This window comes from Triturus cristatus, chromosome 3_1 (assembly GCF_964204655.1).
Source record: "Triturus cristatus chromosome 3_1, aTriCri1.1, whole genome shotgun sequence".
NCBI classification, from domain to species: domain Eukaryota; kingdom Metazoa; phylum Chordata; class Amphibia; order Caudata; family Salamandridae; genus Triturus; species Triturus cristatus.
The window spans coordinates 667,706,372-667,729,452 of record NC_140583.1 but is presented as its reverse complement, the minus strand read 5'-3'; the positions used below and the strand labels follow the sequence as shown (position 1 = coordinate 667,729,452).

General features: G+C 45.4%; 1 protein-coding gene across 1 annotated transcript in view; it reads right to left on the bottom strand.

Moving 5' to 3' along the window:
• The window catches only part of PTPN5 (protein tyrosine phosphatase non-receptor type 5), a 542,249-nt gene that overhangs the window by 64,430 nt on the left and 454,738 nt on the right, over nt 1-23,081 (bottom strand). The window contains exon 8 of the mRNA XM_085644723.1: nt 22,794-22,873. Within this exon, the coding sequence (XP_085500849.1) occupies nt 22,794-22,873 (80 nt within the window). The remainder of the gene's footprint in view (nt 1-22,793; nt 22,874-23,081) is intronic.

The window sequence follows — 23,081 nt, the reverse complement described above, 5'->3', positions numbered from 1 at the left end:
GTACTTTCATTGTAGGCACGACCATATTGTATGACCCCTCCTTCTGATGCTTTAATTACAGCGGCCTGAAACTCTGTCTGAAATCTTCCTTTTGAATTTGTGTAATTTTTAAAGTTATATAGTTAGAAAAATGCATGCACCTGAAATTAACCCTCCTCAGAGATGTTCAATGTGAAATGCCATTTTCAGAACAGGCTGGTGGTAGAAATGTTATCCTAGATTATAAAACCAAGGTTCATTTAAATTTTTCTAATCTATGGTTTAATCAAAATAAGGTATTTTTAACATGCTCCTATTCTTAGATAAATTATGTGCTGCAAAATGATTTTGAAATGAATTCTGTTGCTTTCAAAAATATCATTATAGAAAGGAATCTTAAAAAAGACTCAAAATTTGTATGTATAACAAAAATGCACGGGGGCTTTCGCCTGCTTTCTTTTTGTCTGTTCTCAGGTAGCTAATTCAATGGCAATTAACAAATGCTTAATAGACCCCACATTTATTTAGGATATTTGTTTATACAGATAAAAGCCTTTGCATCCTTTCTTCTATATTGTTTATCAAATTAGCATTAGGCTTAGCATTGGTATATACCCCAATATATAATTATTTTAATAAACCTTGTGAGGCATGATTGAAAGCATCTTCAATAATGTATTAAATTGACATGGCAACCCCACAAGGTCAACAAAAGCTTATTCACATACCCATCACGTGTCTATTTCTGCTTATAATATATTTATTTCTTTGTTATGAACTGTTACATGTTAAATGCTATTATTATTACTGTTTTTGTGATGAATTCTTGCAAAAATGCTAATAAAAAATTACAACACACAAAAAAAAAGCTTTTTCAGCATTGAGCAGTGTTAAACGAGTTGTTGGACTTGAAACAGGCTTATAACTTCTATAAGTATTTGTGGCTATGTTTCCTTTAAGAATAAAGCCTCTCTAGTCAGAGTATGCAAATGTATCTAAGACACTTTCAATCCTGTAAGTGAGTAGTTTGGCTACCATTTTCTAGGCATTATTTGAAAGAGCAACAGATTGGTAGGAAGATGTTTCTTCTGTGACATTCCTGGTTTTAGTATACTAATTAATATTTCTAAGTTAAAGGCTGGTGAATGCTTTCCCCGCATAATACTCTAAGAAGGCTTAATAATTGTGGGCCAAACTGTTAAAGCATTCTGCATTGAGACCATCATCCCCACTAGATTTTCCATTCCTTAGACCCATAATTATTTTTAGAAGCATAGTTAATTTTTCAAGGATATCAAAACATTCCTGTCCAGATATTTGTAAGTCCAACTGATAAAGCATGCTATTGTACTTTAAAAACATATCATCTATTAATTACATTATCATGTTTAACTAGCAGTTTTACGGAGTCATGATTTCTTCAATCTAATTTCTGACGTTTTTCCATTGTCCAATGATGCCAGTACCTTTCCTATCAGCTTCCATTCTTCATAACTTTTAACCTGACATTGGCTTCATTTGGGATGGTCTCATGAATATTATTACTTTAAAACTTTGTTCCAAAGCTAGCTGTTTGTACGACTTAACATATTTACTTTTAAACTCCTCTGCAGATTTTCTAACGTTAACTAAGAAATCTCTCTTCTGTTTGTTGATTTTAGCCATCTAGAAAATATTTCTTCTTCTTAAAATGGCATTAAAGCCTTCCAATCTAATGCAATATCTGTTGTCCTGTTGTATTTGTAAAAAATATTAATAAAAAACAAGGAATTAAACCCTTTATTATCCACTTAAATTCAAAGTATTTCAATAAATATATATCTAGGGCTGAGTTTTTCAGTGTTGGAGTTTTTATGTTGAGTAGATAATTCTAATGTTACTGCTGAATGATCTGACAAACTAAATGGAAGTTTGGTTATTTCTATCACCTGTAAAGTGTGTGAGGATAGTAAGTACTCGATCTCTAAAGAAGATGTATGCTTCCTTGAAACAAAGGTGTATCCCAATATTTTTCAATTCACTATTGTTCACGAATTCAACAACCCTGACTCTGTCATTATAATATCTAATGTTGTGGGCTTAGTTTGGTCTCCATAATTGATGGTGGTATCCACCTCTGAAATGGTAATGAATTACAAATCATCCCCTATTACAATTTCAGTCAGAAGTCTTGTCGAATCTAACAGTAATTTGCAGCATAGTCTTGAATTATACTCTATCCGGCTTTTAACAAGTGCCCCCTAAAATACCCCCATTTGAACTACTAGATGCTGGTTATGATTCTGAAAGTGCACTGGGTCCTGCCAACAAGGCCCCAGTGCCAGTGCTCTCTCCTTAAAACTGATACATGTGAATTGGTAACCCCAATTGGCAAGGACTTTAACCCCCTTATAAGTCCTTGGTAAAGGGAACCAGTGGTACCCAGGGCATGAGAGTTAAAGGGGTCACCAGGGCCTGAAGCACTATTTGTGCCACTCTCAGTGATCCAAGTAAACAGAGGAGCAGTACACACTGCTTGAACTCAACTTTGCCCTCACCACGTGTGGCAAGGTCAAAGCATTATCTTTCATATATGCCAGTCACCCCTAAGGAAGGCCTTCTAAACCCAGGAGGATGGGTGAATTATAGTAAAGGTGTGGACATATAACTGCAAGATTGTATGTCTCTATAGTAGACTTTTCCATTAAGGGCTACTATAGGTGATCAGCGATCTATAGGATAACATGGACTGGCACCCGGGCAACCTTGAGGTTGCCAGCTCCATTATGGTACCACCGACATATGTCATGTTTGATATCAAACAACTTGCCTCATCACCCCTGACATCAATCAATCAATCAGAAAATTTGTAGAGCACACTACTCACCCGTGAGAGTCTCAAGGCACTAGGGGGAGGGGTGCTGCTACTGCTCGAATAGGCAGGTCTTGAGTAGCCTCCTAAAGGTTAGTAGGTCCTGGGTCTGCCGTAGGAGGATGGGGAGGGTGTTCCAGGTCTTGGCGGCGAGGTGGGAGAGCGATCTGCCGCCGGAGGTCGCTCTTCGGATGCGGGAGACGGTAGCGAGGGTGAGGTTGGCCGAGCGGAGCTTGCGGTTCGTGGTGTAGAAGGTGAGTCGTCTGTTGAGGTATGCTGGTCCGGTGTCGTGGAGTGCCTTGTGTGCGTGGGTGAGGAGCTTGAAGGTGATCCTCTTGGGGAGCCAGTGCAGGTCTCTCAGGTGGGGTGTGATGTGGCTGTGTCGAGGATCTGGCGGGCAGAGGTGTTCTGTATGCGTTGCAGCTGTTTCAGGAGTTTGGTCGGGGCTCCTGCGTAGAGGGCGTTTCCGTAGTCCAGCCTGCTGCTGACGAGGGCCTGGGTGACCGTTCTTCTTGTTTCGGTGGGGATCCACCTGTAGATCTTGCGGAGCATGTGGAGGGTGTTGAAGCAGGAGGACGAGACGGCGTTGACTTGCTTGGCCATTGAGAGCGTTGAGTCGAGGATGAACCCCAGGTTGCGTGCGTGGTCGGTGGGGGTCTGTGCTGCTCCCAGGGCGGTCGGCCACCAGGAGTCGTCCCAGGCGGAGGGGGTGGAGCCGAGGATGAGGACCTCCGTCTTGTCCGAGTTCAGTTTCAGACGGCTGTTCTTCATCCATTCGGCAACGGCTTTCATTCCTTCGTGGAGGTTGGTTTTGGCATTGAGGGGGTCCTTGGTGAGGGAGAGGATCAGCTGTGTGTCGTCGGCGTAGGATATGATGTTGAAGTCGTGCAGTCTGGCAACATGGGCGAGTGGGGCCATGTAGACGTTGAACAATATCGGGCTGAGGGATGATCCTTGGGGCACGCCGCAGATGATTTCAGAGGCTTCGGAATGGAAAGGGGGAAGGTGGACTCTCTGGGTTCTGCCGGAGAGGAAGGAGGTGGTCCATTCCAGAGCCTTGTCTCGGATCCCTGCGTTGTGGAGGCATGTGCGTAGGGTGCGGTGGCAGACAGTGTCGAAGGCGGCTGATAGGTCCAGGAGGATGAGGGCCGCGGTTTTGCCGTTGTCCAGCAGGGCCCTGATGTCATCGGTGGCGGTGATGAGATCAGTTTCGGTGCTGTGGTTGCTGCGGAACCCGGACTGGGACGGGTCCAGGATGTTGTTCTCTTCGAGGTATCGGGTCAGCTGTTTGTTGACAGTTTTCTCGATGACCTTTGCCGGGAACGGGAGCAGGGAGATGGGCTAGAAGTTCTTGAGGTTCCTCAGATCCCCCTCGGGTTTCTTGAGCAAGGCGTTGAGCTTGGCATGCTTCCAGCTCTCTGGGAAGGTCGCAGTCTCGTAGGAGATGTTGATGGCCTTGCGGAGATGGGGTGCGATGGTGGCGCTGGCTTTGTTGAAGATGTGGTGTGGGCACGGGTCTGATGGAGCGCCGGAGTGGATGGTGTTCATGATTTTGATAGTGTCATCGTCGTTGATGTTGGTCCAGGTGAGTAGGGGGTCGGTGCTGGTGGTGGCCATGGGGTCTGAGGTGTTGGTGGCTGCCGGAGTGGTCGGGTTGTTGAAGCTGTCGTGGATGTCTGCGATCTTGCGGTGGAAGAAAGTGGCGAGGGAGTCACACAGGTCTTGCGATGGTGGGATATCGTTGGTGTTGGAGCTGGGGTTGGATAGTTCCTTCACGATGTAGAAGAGCTCTTTGCTGTTGTGTGCATTGTTGTCGAGGCGGTCTTTGAAGGAGGTCCTTTTGGCGGATCTGATGAGGTGACGGTGTTGGCGAATGGCGTTCTTGTGAGTTGCGTGGTTCTCCGGTGTCAGTTCACGTTGCCATTTCTTCTCTAGTTTTCGGCAGGTTTGCTTGGAGGTCTGGAGGTCCGTGGTGAACCAGCTGGCATTCTTGTTGGTGCGTCTGTTGGAGGGTTTCTTGATCGGGGCAACAGTGTTGGCTCAGTCGTCGATCCAGCGTCTGAGGTTGTTGGCGGCGGTGTCGGGGTTGGTGGGGTCGGCGGGTGGGCTTCGGGCGAGGGCGGTGTTTAGCTGGTCTTCGGTGATTTTTCTCCAGCTGCGGTGGGGGATCTGTTGGGTGCGTTGGTGCGTGGTGGGTTTCCGGGAAGGTGAAGTGGATGCAGCGGTGGTCGGTCCAGTGGAGTTCGGTGGTGTGGCTGAAGGAGACGTGGGAGCTTGAGGAGAAGATGGGGTCGAGCGTGTGCCTGGCGGAGTGGGTGGGCGTTGTAATGAGCTGTCTGAGTCCGAGGTTGGCGAGGTTGTTGATCAGGGTGGTGGAGTTGGTGTCGGTATTGTTCTCGAGGTGGAAGTTCAGGTCTCCGAGGAGGATGTAGTCCGTGGAGGCGAGGGCGTGCGTGCTGACGAAGTCGGCGATGGAGTCGCTGAACTGAGGCCGGAGTCCGGGGGGGTCTGTAGATCAGAGTTCCTCTGAGGGTGGTGTTGGGATCAGTGTGGATCTGGAAGTGCAGGTGTTCGGCGGTGCTGAGGGTGTCGTCGGAGTTGGTCGGGACCTTGAGGGTGTTCTTGTGGATGATGGTGATTCCACCTCCTACTCCATTGGTGCGGTCTCTGCGGGTGATCTTGTAGCCGTCTGGGATGGCTATGGCGATGTCGGGTGCCGAGGAATCGTTCATCCAGGTCTCTGTCAGGAAGGTGACGTCCGGGGAGGATGTGTTGAGCAGGTCCCAGAGTTCAAAGGCGTGTTTGCGTGTGGAGCGGGTGTTCAGTAGTATGCATCTGAGGTGGTTGCATCCTGTCATGGTGGGCGGGTTGGCAGCTCGGAGGCTGGTGAAGCTGCAGCTTCGGCAGGAGAAGGGTCCTTTGGTGTGCTTCGGGGCGGCCCAGAAGCAGGTGTGCAGTCGTCCGGTGTTGAGTGCGTGGGCGTCGTAGCAGCTCGCGGCGAGGCCGCGCATCGGCCGCCATATAAGGGGAGGTGGGAGGGAGGAGCAGCTGGGAGGCGGGGGCGGCGAATGGGCAAGTAGGGGTGCGGGGACGCAGGGGACGCAGCACCGAAAACGGGCGGAGAGCGGGGGAGGATGGAGTCAAAGGGGCACAGAGACAGAGGCAGCAGTGGGCCCAGAAAAAAAAAGTAACAACAGTGGGGCACAGAAAATAAGCAAGGCAACAACGGGGCACAAAAACGAGATTCTCATGTCAGAGTTGCTTAGTGATGCACCCAGGTGGCTACCTTATAAATTGCCCAACGTGTTGCCCCAGCCTTTCCTGTGCTCTGGCAGGCAGTCCGCAGCTGCTGCCACCAAAAGCGGAAGCTGACTCCCTTCAAGGAGTTGTGAACTCTCGCAGGAGTCAGAAACAATTGTGTGGGAGTGAATGAGGTGACACCTGCATCCCTAGCAGGATGGCTAGTGAAGTGGCACATCACGGCGATGATCTTCAAAGCTTACACCAGCTCAGATAAGCATCCAGGCTCTTCCCAGGCACGTCTGCATCAGGGCACATGGGAAAATGAGGTAGTCAGGAGGTGTACACCCCAGAAAGCTAGCCACACCCCTAGGGTGAAGTACCTGGTCTGTACAGCTAGGGAACCTTTCTTCCCATTTTTAAAGTGGCAGAATAGAGGGTTCTGTGTAGAAAAGGTGGCACATACCCCTGGATGTGATCACCTCAGGGCAGATTAGCCTCTTGCGCTAGTAGCCCATTGGCCACTTGCACCCACATCCTTAATGCCCTTAAATCTAGGATTTAAGGGGCACCCTTGGCATCAGAACCTCAGTTCTGATTTGAACTGCAACAGTAAACACAGAAGAGACCAGAGTCTGCAACAACAGGTCATGCACAAAACAAAGGCGTGATACTCTGCACCTGTGGCAACCATCCTGATACTACATGACTGCGACTCGTGCCATTTGCAAGCCCAGGCTCCCTTGGACTCGTGGTACTAGTCCCCTGCAGTCCGAAGGTAAAAACAACGTACCAAAATCAAAGAATCGCTGGCCATCGTGCCCTCCGATGGAACGCCCAGCAAGTTTCAGGTGGCTACTGTTTTCTTCCGGAATTTCATATGTCGAAATAACATCTTGCTGACCTTGCTGCTGTCAAGGCTTGTTTGTGGCCAGTCTGGCAACCACCACCTTTACTCGCCACTGCAACACAAGGGAACTGCACAGCACCTTCGACCGACCAAAACATTGGCCACGTTGTTGACTTTTTGCACCTGTTTCCCAGCCAGCACCGTCTAAGCGGTAAAAAACAGCTCCTCCGCGGCTCACGCTCCAGCACTGAGGACAGCCAGGATACCTCTGCACCCAGCCTCTCGAGCCAGGTAAAATCGAACTGACTGCGTGACTTAGTCCTGGGACCCCATCACCTAATCCCTCAGTGGGTTCATGCAACTCAACCTACCAGTGACCGATTGTCATTAGTGCTTTTTAGGTCCAGCCTGGGCAGCGCATGCGCTGCTCTGCGAGGCATGCTGTATTGAGGTAGGGACTTGAATCTCCGCCCACTCTCTGCCCACATTTTTCATTGGCTTGTGTCATTGTCCACTCTAAACTGTGGCTGTTCATTGGCCAAAAGGCTTTTGCAGTCCCTCCTTAGTGCCGCCTTGTCACATTTTGTAACCTTCCATGGCGACACCCCGTTACATGTGTTGTTGCTCTGTAGGCTTTAATTACAGCCTCCGAGCACTATTTTCTGAAATAGCTTTATCGTGCCTGCTGTTCCAGGCAGGACACACTCTCTCCTAATGTTTTTTAAAAATTTTATAGCACACATTTGCAATGCAATAGGTCTTGCATTTGCGAGAGTTTAAGCCATTGGCATTGTAAATGACAATGCCTTTTATTTATCTATTTTAATTACAACACATAAATAAAAGGCATTGTCATTTACAATGCCAATAGCTCAAACTCTCATAAATGCGAGACCTATTGAATTGCAAATGCTTGTTACCATTGACAGTAATGCCAAAGATTTGCAGTGTTGATTTGCAATTATTTATTTTTGTTTCTAAAATCAATAACTCCAGTTGTCCTTATCCGATCGACTTCATTTTGGTGTCTAACTTTATATAAAAATCTGGATTATGTTAAGAAATAGGTGCCAAATTTATTTTGCGTCGTGTCAATTACTTTTTGTTCATGGGGGTACTCTGAAATGCTTAAAACATGTTCCTCTATTAAAGCCTTGTTAATCTTTACCACACTACCAGGACTGAGCTAAGGATGATTTTTTGGGGAATTCAAGGACCATCTCTGGTTTATTGTGAGAGTATTACAAAGTGAAGCCTAACCAGCCTTACTACTGTAATAATACTGCACTTTCCTGCTGCTGTAATAGTCACAGTTAAATATTGCCCACACTCACTACTTTTGTTAATCTGCCTCGTAGGATATTATCCTTATCCCAACCCCTCATTTGACTAGAATCCCCTGATATATTCCAGATATTGACAAAAAATGAGATGTTCTATCCATTCTGAGTTGGATAGTATTTCAGTTGCTCTAAAGAGAGTTTCTTGCTGTAGGGTATTTGAAGGATTCTGATCTTTTAGCCATAGTGAAGTGGCATTACGCTTTTGTGCATTATTCAACCCATTTGTATGATTAGATAATTGTGAAATTCACAAAAAGAGAAAGGGAAAGAAATACATTCTTTCCCATCCCACTCATCTTTCTGTCTTCGAATCAAGGCCATGGAAATCATTTTTTTCTTTTTTATGTTGTTTTTCTGCTGCTTAGTATCTCTTATTTCTGCAAACCCCTTGTCCTACAACATGTCCCTCCCACACCTGGACATTTTACCCTTCTTCTCTCTCAATAGGACTTACATACAGGTGATCTCTATAATCACTGGGACCCATGTAACCTACCTGCTGTCCTTGAATTGCACAAGTACAAACAAGACATCCTTTGGATCCTCCTATGTACAGCTCTCAGTCCCCATTCCTCCCACAAACCCACAGTTTAGTGTATTCTTACTGTAACCTATTTGCTTCTCCCTCTCTTTTCTTTCTTTCAGTCATTGTCTGCATTTGAAGATTTCAGAAATTATTTGGCTGGTGTAATGTCTAAAAATATTCTAAGTTTGCTGTGAGCTGGCCCTTTCAGTTTACTCAGATTGATTACATTTGCTTGAGCACCAGCATTTTGGAAAGGTGCAAGCCACTATTTGAACTGCTATTACCTTGTGGCTTCTACTCTAGGCATATCGGAGAAGATACCAAAGTAAAATTCATTGCTGACTATGAACGTTTTGTTTTGCACAACCCTGCTCAATAATCTCTTAATGCGGTACTACTGTATGAGTTCTTGTATTCCTTTTGGAGGCTTGAAGGAGACTTTATGTGTTCTTTCAATGGTTAGATCTCCTTTAAAATCTGAGATTGCATGACCTTGAATGAGTTTCTCTTCCAATTCAATCTGTGAGCCTTCTTCTTTTTAGGTCTCGCCTAGACAGCGCTTGCGCTGTCTCTACGAGACATGCAGTGTACACTTTAGTGAGGAAGTTTCCGTGGAAGCTCCGCCCATCTTTTATATTGGCTTAGGTCAGTAACTACAGTCTTCCTATTGGTTTAAGGCTTGTTAGTCCCGCCTCATGACGATTAAGTCGTCATTTGTATCCTTCCAAGGCTACTGACCCCTTTACCGGCGCACTTCTTTCTGACACGTGGCCTAATCCGTCTGGAAGCGTGTGTGAGCGCATGCCCAGTCCTTGGAAGGAGAGGCGTGTCGATGCAATGTCACTGCCACACTAAGTGTTAATTCAATGACAAGACCAAAGACTAACAAATGATGCTTATCTATAATTGATTAACGGAACCATCTCACGGTATACGTTACCTAAGACTGTTAGAGCGACATTGATAAAATTGTTAACAGGCAAAGTGTGACAGCCCAGTTCAAGTACTTTGCTGCCTTACACCTAAAATAGTGAGAAATATCGTTAAGTTGTTTGTGAATGGAAGATAGATACCTTTTCACAGTGCATAGGATTGTGGGTATGCATATGCCCTGCTCAAGTCCCGCATGACGCTATCAGCAGGTCTACACGCCCATTAGGGCAAAGTCTCGCGACGTAACTGAGCTTGCACTGACAGCTCCAGCATTGAGTGAAGAGAGGGGCATGGCCATGCAGCCGTGCTGCTGGCAGACCCCAATCGCCCCCTCTCCCCCCCCACCCACAGGACGACACCATGCGAACCCGCATCGGCATCCACAGCAGCCAAAAAATTAAAAAGCCCAGCTAACTCCAGTAAAACAAACATCATTTGTAAATATCTTTATATAGTAATGACATCGCCGCTCACCCGCCGCCCCCCTCCCCGTTCGTGCCTTCAAATGAGTATAGATAATAAACAAAGCTAAAATCAAAATGATCACACGATATGCTCTTGAAGAATGTAATCATGCGAGAACGAAACCGTGGCTGCTCTGTAGCAAAGCATTGTGGGAATGCAAATTTTCCACGAGTACTGTGCTTCCTGCAGACGTCATTTCCCCGTTACATATATGAGGGTGCAGTACCTCAGGTGATTACTAGGTGTCCCTGTATAGTCAGGCTCTACACAGCCTGCCAGGACACATTGAAAGAGCAGGAGCACTCCATAGTTTTAAGCGCAATCCTCCAGTTGTTGAAAATTATATTCATTAATTTGTTTCTTCGCGGGTGGTGCAACCCTACCACAAACCTCACGTTTCCAAACAACAATTAAAAGGGGAGTGCGTGCCCTAATGAGAATTACGCGCACGCGATGACGGGGTCTTTTCACGAATTGCTGTGGCCTAGCTTTACACAGAAGGCAGCGCGCGAGCTACTTCTCGGATTCCCGCAGGGAGTACAGTGAACGAATAACAAAAGTTTTTTTTTCTCTATCTATCCGCAAGGCCTTATCTCAGCCAGCCTGCCACTGGCCGTTGCCCTCAGCAACTCGGCTCGGGGTACTCAGCACCACAATCCAGTCTCGCCAACTAGCCCAGCTGAACTGTGCGAACCACTTCACAGTCAGCCATTATCAGCCTTAGGCCAGTCGGGCCGGGAGAAATGCTCCATATATTTAACAGTATATCCCCATTCCTGTCACACGGAAAACAGTGGATGAAGACAAAGGGTTGTCTTTAATAGTACAAGAAACTTAAATCACGCCAATGTTACGGGGTGTAAATGCACATCAAACGTTCTCAAGTATAGATAATAAACAAAGCTAAAATCAAAATGATCACACGATATGCTCTTGAAGAATGTAATACATGCGAGAACGAAACCGTGGCTGCTCTGTAGCAAAGCACTGTGGGAATGCAAATTTTCCACGAGTATTGTGCTTCCTGCAGACGTCATTTCCCCGTTACATATATGAGGGTGCAGTACCTCAGGTGATTACTAGGTGTCCCTGTATAGTCAGGCTCTACACAGCTGCCAGGACACATTGAAAGAGCAGGAGCACTCCATAGTTTTAAGCGCAATCCTCCAGTTGTTGAAAATTATATCCATTAATTTGTTTCTTCGCGGGTGGTGCGACCCTACCACAAACCTCACTTTTCCAAACAACAATATTAAAAGGGGAGCGCGCGCTCTAATGAGAATTGCGCGCACGCGATGACGTGGTCTTTTCCCGAATTGCTGTGGCCTAGCTTTAAACAGAAGGCAGCGCGCGAGCTACTTATCGGATTCCCGCAGGATTCCTCCAAACATTTAACACAGTATCTCTATCACACGGAGTACAATGAATGAGTACGGTCAAGCCAGCCTGCCACGGGCCGTTGCCCTCAGCAACTCGGCTTGGGGTACTCAGCGCCACATTCCAGCCCGTCTCTCCACACGGCAGCCAACTAGCCCAGCTGAACTGTGCGAACCATCGATTTAGCCGAGTACGTAAGCTTGGCCTCATAAGCATTAATCTGGCCTGCACAGCAGTGCAGCTCAGCCAACCAACTTACGTTAAAAAAAAACAAAAAACAGGTAGGCCCATCTATCAGCCACCTTGCCTCACAGCAAGCTGCCCAGCCGTACAGTTACAATAACGTAACTGAAACCTCATTCAACACGTGACGGCTCTGAACCATAAGACCGAGCATAAAGCTGCCACTGCATAGTTAGCAAATGGAATTGCAGATAAAACATACATCACACCAATGTTACGGGGGTATAAATTTAAATAATAAAGCTGAAAACAAAAATCATCCCATGATATACTCTTAAAGAATAATCATGCGAGAATAAAACTGTGGCTGCTCTGTAGCAAAGCATTGTGGAAATGCAAATTTTCCATGAGTATTGTGCTTCCTGCAGACGTAATTTCCCCGTTAGATATATGAGGGTGCAGTACCTCAGGTGATTACTAGATGTCCCTGTATAGTCAGGTTCTACACAGCTGCCAAGGTTTCAAATTGCTTCTATGTGACATTTACATTATTTCAGTGTCATACGAGGCAATATTTCTCTCCATGTGTTCCCATACCTGGCGTGTCACGCAGCTTGGTGCTTACTTTCCCTCCATATTAAACAATAGTAGATGTTTCGGCACCCGGGCTAATATGCTGCATGGCTAAATACATACAAGGTCCCAAAGGCGAGACCGGTGCATTGCAAATGCTTGTTTGGTTTGAGGCATTCCCACAAAAGTCCTCCTGGCAGATTTGTAGGCCTAAAGATGTTTCCTTAAAGTTGAGGTCTGTATCTGGGGCTCATTGCGTACATCTTTGACCTCAGCGATTCAATCTCCTGGAATCTTCCAAGATCTCCCAAGAAAGCATTCTAACGTATCATTAATTTTTCCATTTTTGATTCAATAGAGATGTACTTGATTGTTGAGAAGTTTTAATTTTTGGCACTTCTAAAGTAATCTGCAAATGTATACTTTTATTGAGCTACCCACTCGCTTTAATTTTTTTTTGTCTGAAGCAAAGATTTGCCCTTATGTGAGCTGATACCTGGCCTGTGTATCAGGAAAATATAATGGTTTCTTATGTCAATAGGATTTGTATTCTCCTCCGGGGTCATAAGTCTTCGTAGTGATCTATTGTCGAGACCGAGTAATATGAACTGCCCAAATAAAAATTACATCAAACTGCTCACAGAGATTTTCTTCAGCTTCTGCCCTTGCTACTGGTGTGGCAGATGTTTGCATTATTTGTTTAATTCTACTACAATTTTATAATCCCTGGAAAAAGTCTGCAGTATTTGGGATGTGTTCTCTTTTTTCCATGGTGTTTGCAATATTTTTTGCTGCATAGAACTCCTCCCTGATCTTTTCTTAAAATCCTTTGGTCGGATATTGTAGTTTATCTCTGTTTCCCTACCTTGCCTTACTGAATCTTCTGTGCACCCTAGACTGTTATCAATTTTGGTTCAGTAGTGGATGGCTTCTTGTAGGGGCTTATTTGTTTTTTTTTGTGTGGTCTTTAGTTGGACACATAATAAATAAAGATAATTATCCTTGTTTAGTTTGTGAGGATCTGTCTCATTCATAACTAGTGTCCGCCTTTTTTCGTTACTTCCACAGCAAGCCTGAGTTCTCATCTTTGCTTCTGGGTCCTGAGACATGTATAAAGAGCTACTTGCGTGGGTGGCACAATCAGTGCAGTGCTGAAGACCCAATAGTAGTATTGAATGACTGAATGTTTATTTATTTGCATAAGTTAATTAAAAACATTGCATAACAGATAAAATAGTAAAAAACCATGATACTAAACCACAAGAATGTGTACATTAGCTAAAAATCTCCAATTGCTTCCATGTCCAGTTAAAAAGGTTTGTACATAGAACGTTGCAGAGGACCCTTGCGTCAAAGTTCAAGAAATGAAGGGTGATTTAAGGTAATGAACAAAAAGGCACGTGCTTTCCGGGGCCCGACCCATGCAGACAGTGTCCCCAGAGTTCTATCCCCTTAGTTCTCCGGCTCTGTAGCCCTCACCATTTGGCAGCATGTATTTAGCCCAAGGGCCACTTCTCTAATAAAGTGCATGCGCTCTGTGCAATTAAATAGCCTAAAGCTTATAATTCATGCTATTTGCGTCCATTTACTCAGCAAGTCAAACCCCAAAGACAGTCCACCTTCTGGTTCTTCTTCCGTTTCCCTTTGGCAGTGCCTATATTTGCACTTGATCCGTCTTCTTTATTGAAATTGCTTGTGCTTTGTCCCGCCATGATACCTGGAACTGGCTTTTGTAAAGTTGGGTCCTTAGTGATCCCCAAACACTGAGGTTCCCAATCCAGAGATAAATAGATCTTGTCAGAGTACTGTGGGTTCCCAATCCAAAAATAAATAAATCTTGTCAGAGTGCTGTGGACTCTGTCCACGGCATGGCTTTGCTGATGAATGGATGTGATCTCGTAATTTCATTTTAGTTCGGCAAAAGGTCCAAGCCCAGAATTTCATTTGAAGTAGTCCAGTATCAATGTTTGCAGTTTGTGTGGGCGTGGAAGAGTACCAAGAAGGGGCTTGAAAGCATCTCTGAGGGTTTGAACGAATCTTGCACAGCGAGCCAAGGTAGAGGGGTCCTTTTGTGTAAGGCCTATGCCCGAGGCCTCTAGGTGGATACTTGGTCCTTTCCTTAAGTATAGTTCTCTAAGAAGGGTTGTCCTTGCGTGGGCGATGGCGGGGCAATAACATAAGAGATGTAGCCACGATTCGTGTTTATAATTACAGAGCCTACAAGCTCCTCCCGGTGTGTAGTTAGCCCAGGCCTGTTTGAAATCCGCAATCGGTAGGACCAGCAGTCGCATATCCATTATCTCTCTTCTGACTTAAGGTTGAGAGAAGCTGAGAGGTAAGGTTGCAGTTTAGTTGCCAGATATGAGGCATCTAATGGTGCCAAGCAAGAAGTGTTTTTTAACAAGGCCTGATCTTGCTGGAAGGAGGCTGATTGCACTTGTCTATTAATGGTCTTTTTCCAGGTTGCATAGGAACTATAAGGCAAGACAAGTGCAGATTGATTTATCTCCAAAGTGACAAGTGCTTTCTTAAGCTGGGTGTTTCACGGGGATCCATTTTTTTTCAAATATGACTCTGAGGCGGCTCTTTAGAGATTTTTCAGGTGACTTCAGAACACGGTTATAGTATTTAAGAAAGTCAGCCTCGATGGTTAGGACTTGTTTGACCAGTCAAAATTCCAGCCTGAGTCTGGCCCTAAGCAGATGTTTTGGTAGTCGGAAAATCTTTTTATATCCCACACGCTGAGCCTGCTCCAGGCAGTCAGTACAGGCTCCTGGAAATGCTTGATTTACGTAGAAAAGTGCCAGGAAAAGAGAAGCTTGGATTACTTTCCTTATTCCCTCAGCTGACAGACTTTGTAGGCTGTTGTTAAGTTTAATTAAGCCATAGGTGATGGCTGTTGCTTTCTTCACTAGGTTGTTTTTGTGAGGAAAGGCTTGGGCAGATTCTGTGAACCTGACCCCCAGGTATTTATACTTCGGAGCAGACGAGATGGACGTGGGGCACATCAGGCATACAACTTGTTTTTTGTGCTTGTGCCTGACGAATACAACGATTTTGGTTTTGTCTGGATTGATGGTGAGAAAATAATTTACACTGTAGTTGTGTAGGTTTGTCACTTTGGTGTGGTCCGTAATGAGTATATCATCTGCATATTGAAAAATGTACAGGGGGCTACGGCTTAAGTGCGGCGGAACCAGAAAACTATTCGCCAGAGCTTTCCCCAAATCGGCTACATACAAGTTAAAAAGTAGGGGTGCCAACACGCAGCCTTGTTTCAGACCCTCGGTGGTGAGAATTGTAGCAGATAGAGATGTAGGGCCTGTTTTCACTCGCACCCAGGTGTCAGAACAGAGGGAAACTATGGCTCTCAGGAGAGGGGAAGGAATTTACCAGCTTGCCAGTTTCTACCAGAGAGTGTGTCTGTCGACCTTATTGAATGCTGGGAGAGATAAATAAAACAGCAGAACAATGGGGGTTGATTCTGTTGGGTTGTTTGATGACAAAGCGCAGATAATGCTGTTATATTGCCAGTAGTGGCAGTTTCTGCACAGAAGCCAGTTTGGAAAAAGGGGAGCAACTCATTTTCTTCTGCCCAGCTTTCCAATTTTTTCAATAGTGTTGAGGCAAATGCTTTAGCTTCCAGATCTAATAATGCTATTAGATGATAATTGCTCGGTTTTAGGGGGTCTCCTTTCTTGAGGCATAGTATTGATATTCGCCAGGCTCCTGGAGTTTTGCCCAGAGTGTAGGCGGTATTAAAGAGAGGAGTTAGTAGCCCTGCCCAGTCCTCCAGGGCACATTGGAAGATCCCAGCTGGGAGATCATTTGGGCTAGGAGCTCCGTTGGCCTTCATTGCCTTTATTAGCTTTGCTATTCCTGAAGGTGAAGTTAGGTCTTCTTCTGATTTCCACAGATAAGACAGCTTAGAGTACGTGTGCTTGTTGGCAAGAAACAATCTGCTGATATGGTTCTCCCAGTCTGATGCTGAAACCCCATTTGCCGTGCTATCCCAAGTGATTTTAGGTTGTTCACATACTTCCAAAAAATGGTTAGAGCGCTTTCTTTGAGAGTAGTAAAAGAATGTTTCACATTCCTTTTCCTATTGGGCTAATTCCAAGGTCCAGATACCTTTTTTGTGGACTTTCCATACTTTTTTTAAAGCTTCTAAATTTCTGGACGTCGGGTTAAGCTTCCACTGGCAAGTGCTACTCCTTAGATTCTTCCGCGTGGTGTTGATGTGCCGTTGAGATAGGAATTTCTTTAGCTGGTATGGTGTCTGCAAATAGCACTTTGGGAAACCCTTTTGCCCCTGAAGTGATTCTGTGAGGGCTCTAATCATGGAATCCCAGTTTGTAAGCCTGGTTGGTCCATGTGCCGAAGTCTCCCCTCGTGGAGTCATTTGCCCACCTGATGCTAAAGGAGGGGTTCCCACTCAATTCTCCTGACCATGGTATGGTTTTCAGCTCCCGTCAAAAGACCGAGCTCCTGGCCATTGTCTGCAGGCAGATGATATAGGTCCAAACTTATGACCAAAGGATTATGATCTATTTTTTCGCAGTATATTATTTCGAGACTCCAAAGACGGGTTGCCAGAGATTTTACATAAAAATGTAGTCAATTGTGGAAATATTCTTAAATGTGTGTCACATCTTGTTATCAGGGCAACTCTGAATCTGGTCCCCTGCCGGTATAACTTCGTGAGAAGGATGGGATTCAATGATTCCTTTTATGCTACCGCAAAAGGAGCTCATGGTGCATGCTCTTTGGGTAATGTGAGGATTGAAGTAGCAATTGATGAAGAGCAAAGGGAAGGGCTTCTTGGCAAATTTTAGACCTTCTATGGCATAGGCTAGAAGATCCCTATGGGATGATAGTAGTTGGAACTGTATGTTGGCACGAGATGGAGCCTTCTGGTTCCCCCTGTTTCGTTGTTGTTGTATTCCTTAAGCAAATTTTGTGCATAATTACAAGTTCAGCATTGGGCCGTGTGATGTCCTTTCTACAAGGGGGGGCCGGCGACAAGGCACATGGGTTACCTTGAGCTAGGTTAGTTGAGGTTTGCATCAATTGTTTGTCTTTTTTTCCACTTGACTCAGGAGAATGTTGTGTTGCCAAGATGCAGGCCCCTAGGTGTGTTTCAGCTATGTGATTTCCCTTAAAGTTACTGCTTTATTTGAAACTCTGGTTGAAAATTGGAAATAATTTAACTGACTTTCCATGAGGTTCAAGCCTATTAGCGCCAAGCAACCCTTTTTTGGGCGTTTTTTTTTTTAAGCTTTTCAATGTCTTTTTTGCTCTTTGAGAGAAAAGTGGGACTGTGCTGTGTAGGGTTCATGTGAGACTGAGAGTTTAGATGGGAAATTGTGTTTGCGTTAGAGTCTTGATTGGCTTCCGGAATGTCACCGCAGCTAGGTGTTACTGAGTTTGCTGCTGAATCCTCTTTTGTTGTAAGGTTGCAAGCTGCCGCTAATTGGTTATCTGATCTTTGGTATGAGTTTTATTTTTGCATTGTCGAGTAGGGCCACCAAGATTTCTGGTAATGAGATAAGCTTGTCAATTAGTTGAGTGCAACATCAGAAATCGCCCACTTCTATTTGGCCTAATTTATGTTTGAGCAAAGACAGCCTAGCTCCTAGGTCCACTGGGCTTGTAGCAATCGACTATATTAGCACAATCTGGAGCTCCATTTTTTGTGATTGCCAAAGTAGAGCTTTGGCTATTCTATCCTGTTTGAACAATGACTGATCCCAATTCAAGGTAACTGAGCTTGCTGGGCTTGCTGGGCTCTCTGAGCCGCTGTCATCTTCGTGGAATTTTTGCAGAGAATTGAGAATACTAGTAGCGCTCTTAATTAGTGACGTTTAAGCTAGAGAAACTCCCATTTGTGCGTCTATCTGGGCTTCTAGTGATGCTAAAAACTGATCTGATAGGGACCCCTGCTCAGAGTCTAGTATGGTACGCTGCCTTTGCCCCTTAAGAGGAGATAGGAGCGCCAAAGGTGTTAGGGAGCTTAGCTGAGATTCTGTTCCCTGAGGAGGGGAAGTTGTGTGGATTTGCGCTGTTGTTGTAACACAAGTGTTATGAAAGGTCCTTGTGCTTGGGTCACAGTCTTGATGGAATGTAAGGTGGGAGTTTATACGCCTGAGTTTGCCCTCTGTGGGTTCAGCGGGCACTGGGCTCATAAGAGGAGACCTGGTTAGGGAGAGTGAACGCCTTCTGGCTGCCTTTGGACAATTTGCGAGGTGAAAATAAGGGCTCGCTGTTTGTGTACTTTTTTTTTAACTAGCTATGAATTCGGCCCGGGTCATGATATTTGAACCTTCCTTTCCTTTGTGGGGCTGTTAATCAGATGAGTTCCTGGTTCTGTCCCAGAAAGAGTTTGTAATTCCGTTTGAGCAGCACCTGAGGTCTCGGATTCCTTGCTGACCCGGTTCCCCTCGGTCTATCCTTCAAATTCTGGGCTCAGTTGTGGACTCTACTGCAAACTCTGTTGGTGCGGTGTCTTGGGGAGGTGTCTGTTTGTCCATTTGTGGCCGGGTTTCTCTCTTTGACCATGCTACTAACCATGCTGCTGGGACAAGGGCGGAGTGTTGCGTTGCTGTTTTTATATTTGCCACTATTTTCCGGGTGGCTGAAATAAAAGTCCCCTTTTGGAGCCTTGAAACCATGGGACTATCTGCGGAATTAGGTTTAGAGACCAAATGACTGCAGCTGAAAAGGAAAGGGAGGCTGAGGGGATGGTGGGCAGGAGAGATGGTTTGAAGGTAGTCTGGGGGGCAAGATGGAGTTCTTGAGTCTTAAACCTGGATTCCCCCATCAGATGTACTCTCTCTGGGTACTCCTTTTAACTCTCCCTAGGCACTCCTTCTAACAGTTGAGTATGCTGTGCGCAGTCGGGCGTGCTGTGGTCAGACCCTCCAGATGATAGCCAGCCACCTACTTCTTGGTTTCCTGGCTGTAGGGGCGGCCTGCACTGAACCTGGGGGACATTAGCTCGCACTCCATTATGCCTCTTTAAGCAGGATACGGGCCCTCTTGGAACACAGGAGCACAGGTGATGCTCCTGCAGGCTCGGGCCGGATAATTTCTATCGTTTTCCACCGCAAGTCGGTAATACCAGCGTGATACCTGCGTGAGCAGCAGCAGTATCCTGTAGCAGTGACTTATATGTTGTAGAGCCTGGGGCTCTGAGCGAGTGGGGCCATCATGATAAGCAGGTGGGCTGGACTGGGGGTGCAGGATGGGGCTCTTGGTCGAGCTTCTTACCCTCCAACTGCTGGACTCTCCCTGGGCACTCCCTGGACACTCCCTGGGCATTGCCCTTAATAATCGGTCATGCTGTGTGCAGGCCCTCTGGATGTCAGCCCACCTTCTACCTCCTGTTTCCCTAGGTACAGGGTGGCTGGCGCTGCTCCTGGAGCTCGCAGACCTTTTGCCTCCCTGGACGAGAAGCGAAGGCAGGTGCCTGGGCCGAAGGAACCCCTAGCACTCACCTGGCTCTGGTGAGGCTCCAACGGGCCAGATGTTTCCTGGCACAGGCTGGGAGATGAGAGCGGCAAAATCAGGGTGAGCAGCCTAATGGTTAGGGCCAAAAGCCAAAAGCGAGTGGGGCCAAACACGGGACCGCAGGCTGCACCCGGAACTAACCGGGCTACCTACGCAGGTGCCAGTGGCGCACGCTCTACAGCCGCCCTCTTATGGCAGCCACACCCGCTGGGTGATTAGCCTACCCCCTCCTGCAACTCCTCCTGCTGGAAGCAGGCTAGGGGCAGGCCAGATTCGGCAGACGCTGGCAGGTCCAAGTAACAAAGCCTGACCCCCGAGGCCTGCTGCTCGTGGATGCGGGTATGCGGGGTAGGGCCGGGTGGAGCCGGGTAGTGCTGCTGGTTGAACGAGTCCGGGGCCGAGCTCCTGCCTGGCTCCTCCTCCTCGTGTTGCCAAAGAAGAGATTCTCCAAAGTCAGGCCTTTGAATTTAGAGGCACTGGGCACATGTAGTACACTCTACCAGGGACTTATAGATGAATTAAACATGCTAACTGTGGATAAGTCAATCAAACCATGTTTTAGGGTGAAGCGCAAGCACTTTAGCACTGATTTGTAGTGGTAAAGTGCTCAGAGTCCTAAGGCCAACAAAACAAATTCAGCAACATTTGAGGCAAGCAGGCAAAATGTTTGGGGGAAGACCACCCTAAGGTTGACAGGTCTAACAGTGAGAAAATAATAGATGTAGCCAGATTGATTTTTACCTCGCCAGTCTGATGCCACATTTCCTTCAGGTGTTTCCCACTTTACATATATTGCGCCATTCCATTAAAATCTATGGTATACCTAAGGTGTTTTGATTTTTTTGTGAGGATGTGATTCAATACTCATTCTCCAACAAGCCATGGTCAAATATATTTTGTATTTCATAGTTTGTTCATTCATTCCCTGAATTATGTTTACTGTTGAATGCTCTCATTGTTTGTAGACAACTGATTGTGCTGTTTTTCCCCTCACTCAATGGACATATCGCTAAATGAATACGTAGGAACCAAGGAATGCAAGGTTGTCCTTTTTGTTTATGCAAGGTTTTGTCATTAAACACCTTTATCAAGGAAAAGTTAATGGGAAGAAACAAGTATAGTTATTATCTCTGCATCCGAAAATGGAAAAAACATGGTTTGCCCATGAGTGCCACGAATGGTACAAGTAAAACTGGGTAAGCAACGTCTCTAATTCTGGTCTAGTGAATTTGAGCAGGTTTGAACACATTCAGATGTTAACATCCTCCAAGAAATTCCAAAAGATATTGACTGCCATAGAGGAGGGTTTAGGTATCGTCCTCATACATATACAAATGTGTCTGAGTTAAGATGGGGCTTAACTGTGCCCGTGCTCTATGACTGCCCTAAGAGTAGCGGAGCTTATCTGCCAATCAATAAGAGAAATATATGGAATTAATTGAGTTGATGCAGTTATTGGGCCATAAGCCATACAGAAATAGTTGGGTGGGTGCTTGCAGCACCGACCCCTGAGCATCCTGTAGGCAACATATCTTAACATGAAATAAAATAACAATATATAAAGAGGTCAAAACAAGCCAAACCACTGACTCTGGGTTGGGCAATGGTTGAATAATTAGGAAAAATAGTCTTTAGCTCAATAGAAATAGCCATTGGAGTAGACACCGGTCAGTGTGTGGCCTACAGTGATCTCTGCTTGATAATCCAAGTTAAATATAGTATAAAAGTGTAATATTTACCACACATGGCAACAGCTATGACAAAGCCAATAACTCTGTCTTTTGTATAGTGCATGAAGCATAAAGAAGATACAGAATAAGCAGGCAGGACCCAATGCTTACATGGGCAGGGCGTACATGGGTTCTCATGCTTGGTGCCAATTATTTCTCAATGTATCCTTGAAAGCTGCTTGAAACAGTTCACCATTTATAACACTGACAATAACGCAGACATACACATTTGAACAGTTCAACGAAGCTGTGGGATATTGATGCCAAGCCTTATAATCAGATTGCCACAGAAAGGTCTTGTAGAATTGGCAGTCTACTATTTAAAAATGCTGTGGGCCACTTCTGTAGTCTCTCATTTGTGCAAAAGGTAGGGGGAGTCCACTTGGTGTTGATTCAGTTCTCTGCTCTGCTCGGCATTACACAAAGCTGAAGTTGTGGGTGGACAGCAGGACACTCCATGCACATTGACAGAATCATGGTCTTACGGGCTAGGTATTAAAGGTCTAGAGGCGGGTGTTCCACTGTAGGCAATTTGTGTGACTGAGATGATGATTATTTAAACTGTTTAATGGGTAAAACCATACTAGCTTATGACACCAGATTAATGTGCACATGCAATTTCTTACGTAAGTGCGTAAATATAAATGGTATTCCTTAGAATCCTACAAACACATCTTTCAGCAATCAGAATACACAATTGTGTGGAGGACCTATCTTACCATAATGAACACTTCATTCCTATAGATGTCGAGGCTAGCTATGACATTTTCCGATGGCTCTCTGAGTCCTTAAGGACTTGCAAGCTGGTTTTGCTACATCTCAATTTGTGATCTGAATGAAAGGAATTAATGTCTGAGCCATGCTGTTAGAAAATGTAGACTCCAGTTAGACTTACTCACTTAACATGTCAGTACATTCTAACGGGAAATATGCTGCCTGAATTTATAAGTAATGTTTATCAAAGTATCATGGTCTGCTTAGTGTTTTCAGAATTCTCAGGTAATTAATGTCACCAGATGCACACCAAAGATGGCCAACCCGTGAAAACCGTGGGGGCATGGAAACCGTATATGGTGTATTGTTGGCATCGAAGAAACTTTGGGAGCGGGCTGGGAAAGTGTCATGCCTAAATAATCTATAGGAGAAAATGAATGAACTAATGGTGCCTAATGAAATGCCCTACTTTTAGTACAAGACAAAAAGAGTACCATATATTGATATTTGCTGTACTTACCCGTATATAATTAGCATTAATATAAGAGCTAAGGGGATCATCCTCTTCTTCTGACATAAGGCGTACTCTGCTGTGTGTATCTGTAAAAAAAAGAGAAAACAATAGAGTAACCAGGGATGGCGGGTGGAGGGATTATAGTTGTTAGAGCAACATACATGTATTTATAAGTGATTGGATAGGTTGACCAATATTAACAAAAGAGATGTTACTACGAATCAGGGAGTCAATCTGTTTATGTTTCCAATTGTGTGAAGTGGGCAGGGCTATTTTTTTATTACTGGCTTAGAA